The sequence below is a fragment of the Homarus americanus genome, unplaced genomic scaffold (assembly GCF_018991925.1).
Source record: "Homarus americanus isolate GMGI-L3 unplaced genomic scaffold, GMGI_Hamer_2.0 scaffold34360, whole genome shotgun sequence".
In the NCBI taxonomy this organism is placed as follows: domain Eukaryota; kingdom Metazoa; phylum Arthropoda; class Malacostraca; order Decapoda; family Nephropidae; genus Homarus; species Homarus americanus.
This window is the reverse complement of record NW_024739403.1, coordinates 2,858,862-2,863,408: the sequence shown is the minus strand read 5'-3', so window position 1 is coordinate 2,863,408 and position 4,547 is coordinate 2,858,862. Positions and strand designations below refer to the sequence as shown.

Here is a 4,547-nt window from a genome sequence, read left to right as displayed (position 1 = left end):
TCCGCCCCTGCATTAGCCAGAGAGAGATCAAGAATGATAATTATATGAACAACAACTAGGGAATATTAAGTTAAATAACCTGGGGTAGCAATGTCAGATCCTAAAGGGTTATTTTAAATGTATCAAAGACTGGGTTAATGTAGTCAGATTCAGGCCAGCTTACTGAAATGACCTAAATGATGGGGCGGTCAGGTCACAGTGGAAGAGCTAGGTCAAGCCCTGGTATTTTTATAAGGGGGGTGAGGTAATAGGGGTAATATAAGGTTACATCAGAGGTCAGCAAACACAGTTGAGTGAGAGACAGTGTAGCAGGAGGAAATCAGGAGGTTCACCAATATGGGACAAATTTTAAACCGACAGGTAATGTGACACGCTGTTATTATGTGTTGTTTTGTTTACAACTTTTCCTGCTTATTTCACATTGCATTTATCAATTACATGAGTTTGCACATTGTTTAAATATAGCTCAGGATATTGTCGAAGCTTTTTAGCGAGTTCTGGTATTTTTTTATGCCATTCATTATATATTTGCTTATACTGTTTACAATTCATATTCTCCTCCTCTTATAACTTTTATGGTAAACCATCATTAATGAGTTCCTACGCCATGTATTTTTTTCGAGATTTGTCCAAGTTACGCAATACGTATTTTTGAACATAAAGTTATGACAATTTGTACAAACTAGCACCTATTTATATATATTTATATTGGGTTAAGGCAGTAGTGCTAGTATTTAAGAACTACCGACGCCAGCCAGCCTTAAGGATTACCATGTATTGTATCACAAGCGTTATGATCCTCGTTGCAGTTGGTGTTGGATGCTGAGATGGAGTGTGGGGTGTGTTTAGAGACCTATAATCTCCAGGCCCGGCTGCCTCGGTCCCTCACTTGTGGCCACACCCTATGTTCCAAGTGCATCACTGGTATACTGAGGGTCACACGTGTTCTATACTGTCCCTTCTGCAGAGCCTATCACTCCTGGTTCCTCTCGTCGGCCCTTAGTATTGCTGTCAACTACCGCTTGGTTCAGCAGATGAGGGAGAGTGGTGAGGTGTTGGCTCCTGATACAGACGCAGTTGAAAACACCGAGGACCACCCGCCCCAGCAGCAACTTCCTCGGCAAGCCCCCCTTCGCCATCACCAGCCGTGATATATGAATGTAGCTCAAAATATTTTGTCTCGCCTTGGTCCTGACGTTTAGTTGTTGGTAGAAAGTTGATGAAGATAACACAAGATATAATTTCAAATATATGTGTACAGTTCTCAGTCATTTTTATGGTAGAAACATGTAGTTCTTTTTTTCGGCGAGGCTGTGTATACTGTCGAGATATGGCAAGCGTCCAGAGTGTACAATAATTATACTAAATAATAAATCGATAAAACTATTGAGTTATATTAGCTTTTGCTTTCTATGTTAGAATTTGATGTATTTTTAAAAGTATTAAATAAATTGTGTCAAATCTATGTCACACTAATAATATATTTTATCTCCCATTTTTCTAAAAATCAATAAATATAATATTATGCAGTAGATTGATAAAATAGTAACCAGATCCAACATTGCCTAATTTGGCTGATCTGACAAGAAGCGGTGTTTCCAACGTGATAATATTAAGTAGCCATCCATCGCTTCATTTACTTTAGTTTGCTATTTACGTTTTCTTTTAAAGATATTAGAATATTTATAGAAAACAACTAAATTTTAACTATCAACTATAGAAATAAAATTCCATAATGCTTTACACTGACCAAGACACTGCCGACAATTTCTTCATAATTGCTGTGGAAACTGGTATTAATTGAAGTTCAGTCATTTAAATTAAAAGAGTTTATTGACCAAATATTAGAGACAAACTATACAACAGCATTGACATGGTTGTGCTTTTTTTTAGAGGTGCAGCTCTCTTGCCAGGCTCTTGGTAAGCACATTTCTCAAAGAAATTATTAAATATCTATATCTGCATAAACTACTTAGATAAAAGTATATCGAGCCAAATTTTCAAGTTTTCGGACGGCGCGAATGTATTTGGAGAGGTATCAAGTCAAGATGATGTCGAAACAATGCAGAGAGTCTGCATGAGCTGTTCAAATGTCTCGAGATTACCAAATGCTCTTTAACATTACGAAATGCAAGATCCTACACGAGATTTAGAAATTAAAAGCACACCTTCGAATACACAAGCTAGAAAAAATTTACTTCAACTGTACAAATCTCACGTTCATCCGGGATCAAAGGTTCGCTCACCTCCCAAACTGAAGCAAGCATCGACTCCAAATTAAATAAACCAACACACCCGCACCAGATGACAGCCAAGCTAAGTAAGTTCAGAGACTCATTCCCGTGATTCAGAGCCATCACGGCATGATGTTTATGTGTTAAGAATAAGATGTGAAGTCGACCGTATCAGCTAGGGCTTTTGAAATGAGTGTCAAAGAGTCGTTGCTGAAGGACAGTTGGATACCTTCAGTTCTTTTTTTTTACCTTTAAAGTTAAAATGAGATTTCGTAATGGTGTCTTGTTATTGTAAAATTCTTGTCTACTATATGCCAGCTTCTCGAGTATTTTACTTAAGCAAATAGAATTGACATAGAAGTGTTGTCCTTAGAAAGGCCTTATCACCAGGTTTAGATGTAGGTTGAACCATAGTGGAAGTCTCAAATGTACAGTTAGAAGTAGTAATTGCTGCCTCTCCCTTAGTAACCAGAGCCACAGTGAAGACAGTTCCAAAACTACACAACGACGTTTTAGACAGGGGAGGGGAGTGTTTGTCCAATCACAAGACCTTCACTTGACGTGGCTCCGGTTACTAACGTGGGGGCGGGGGGGGATAACAATTACTATGTCTGACTGTACAAGATAACTAATGATATGTGCCTTGTTATCTTGCCAAGGCTGCTGTTGAAGCTTTGGAAATTTTACGAAAACTATTTCTTCATTTTCTGTAACATTCTCATGTGTAAGTAGGTTCCAAATCCCTCTTGGTAATCTGGAATGTCTTCACCAAAGTTACTGTCCACGTTGATAAAGTATAATAGTTGAGGTGGTGAGTAATGTAGGGGATTATTTTACACTTACATTACCATACATTATCTATTGTAACATGAGTGAAAGGCCGTACATTGAGAGCTGTTCAGGAGAAAGTTATATTTTTTTTTAGATTTCCTTATTTCGCCTGATAATGATTGTAATTGTCCTTTATTTTATTTACATCTACCGGCTCATAATTGCTTGAGTTACTCTTTTTCGAACACTTGTAGATACTTTACCAAATGTTATAGGACGTTATGGATTTTGGGGGGCGATTTATTTTTCAGCTGTAATATAGGATTAATTCACCGTTTACGAATGTGACTCCGAGGGAAACTTATCAGCAGAGGCATAAACAATATTCAATTTATCATTCAATAACAGTCAATAAGTAGTGTTGATCGGTAAGTTGATGAATGAATGTTTTGATTGTAGCCTCACATTATCATTCGGTACGTAGACGTGTTCAGTATATAGGTGAAGAGTGTGGTGGTGTGGTCTGATTTAGATGTGAATAAATTTTGTACATAAACATTCAATTCATTCGTGTCTTCGATGTATAAAGACGCGTAGGCTCTTTCTATTACCATTTTATGTTTTTTTTCTTTTTGTGAATAGACATACTGTATATACCTGTATCCATTCAATAAAGTCACCATACAAGTAACAAGTGATTGTGCGGAGACAGTGTGGTTATACGAACAATGGTAAACAGTAAGTCAATTTGACTAAGGAAAGCCAAAGGTATCTTATGCTTATGCCAGAGGTGACCTTGTGTTTTAGGGGACTAATCAGTATCAATAAATCTACAAAAATAGAAATGAAGTTCCACCCAATAAATACGAAATAAACTATAAAGAAAATAAAGCTATCTCTCTCGAGGACAGTTTTGACTTTATTCTAGTTCTTAGTGATATATCTTATTAGTTTTCAGTCGTTCAAGAAACACATTATCAGGAATTTTTAATGATATACCCAACTGCTGGAGAGTTAGTATTATATGAACGTGTGAATCGTCGAATATATTGACATGGAATGCAACGTTCACATTACAACTTAATTTGTCCAGTGGAAATAATGAAAAAAATATATTATTTACTTCATTAAGGCTGTGGATCTCTGCGGCAAAGATTCCTCCGACAAAACCTGAGATTTCTTACCAGAGAGAAACTCAAGGCATAATATTGTATAGTACTCTGAAGTAGTATAGTAGGCTGAGTGTGCCAATTTTAGAGTAAGATGTGTGTAGGGCAGAACCTTGTTTATACAACAGCGACCAGAAGCCCTGGATATTCAGGTTGACTTCTGTCAGGAAGGGGAACACTTGTTGATCTTAGCTCCTGTACAGCCAATCACGTGCCGGTATTCTTATCAAAACTAAAGTTCATGTTATGGTTGGTTAAGCAGGTTGGTGAGGGGGACTTGTGGTTGGTTGGTGCGGGTTCTATGTCAAGGAAGCCCCGCCCCCTTGTGCCCGGGTGTCCTCGACTGAGGGGACACACACCGCCACGACACCCT

General features: G+C 37.8%; 1 protein-coding gene across 1 annotated transcript; it reads left to right on the top strand.

Moving 5' to 3' along the window:
- Positions 1–336: 336 nt before the first annotated feature.
- On the top strand, positions 337–1,151 carry LOC121874612 (RING finger protein 227-like). The gene is made up of 2 exons (XM_042378840.1): positions 337–360; positions 810–1,151. The coding sequence occupies exons 1-2, from the start codon at positions 337–339 to the stop codon at positions 1,149–1,151; spliced, it is 366 nt and encodes a 121-aa protein (XP_042234774.1).
- Positions 1,152–4,547: the final 3,396 nt, after the last annotated feature.

Coding starts and splice junctions, on each gene's coding strand:
- LOC121874612 (XM_042378840.1), top strand. CDS start 337: ATGGGACAAATTTTAAACCGACAG. Junction 361..809: donor GACAAATTTTAAACCGACAG/GTAATGTGACAC, acceptor TCCTCGTTGCAG/TTGGTGTTGGATGCTGAGAT.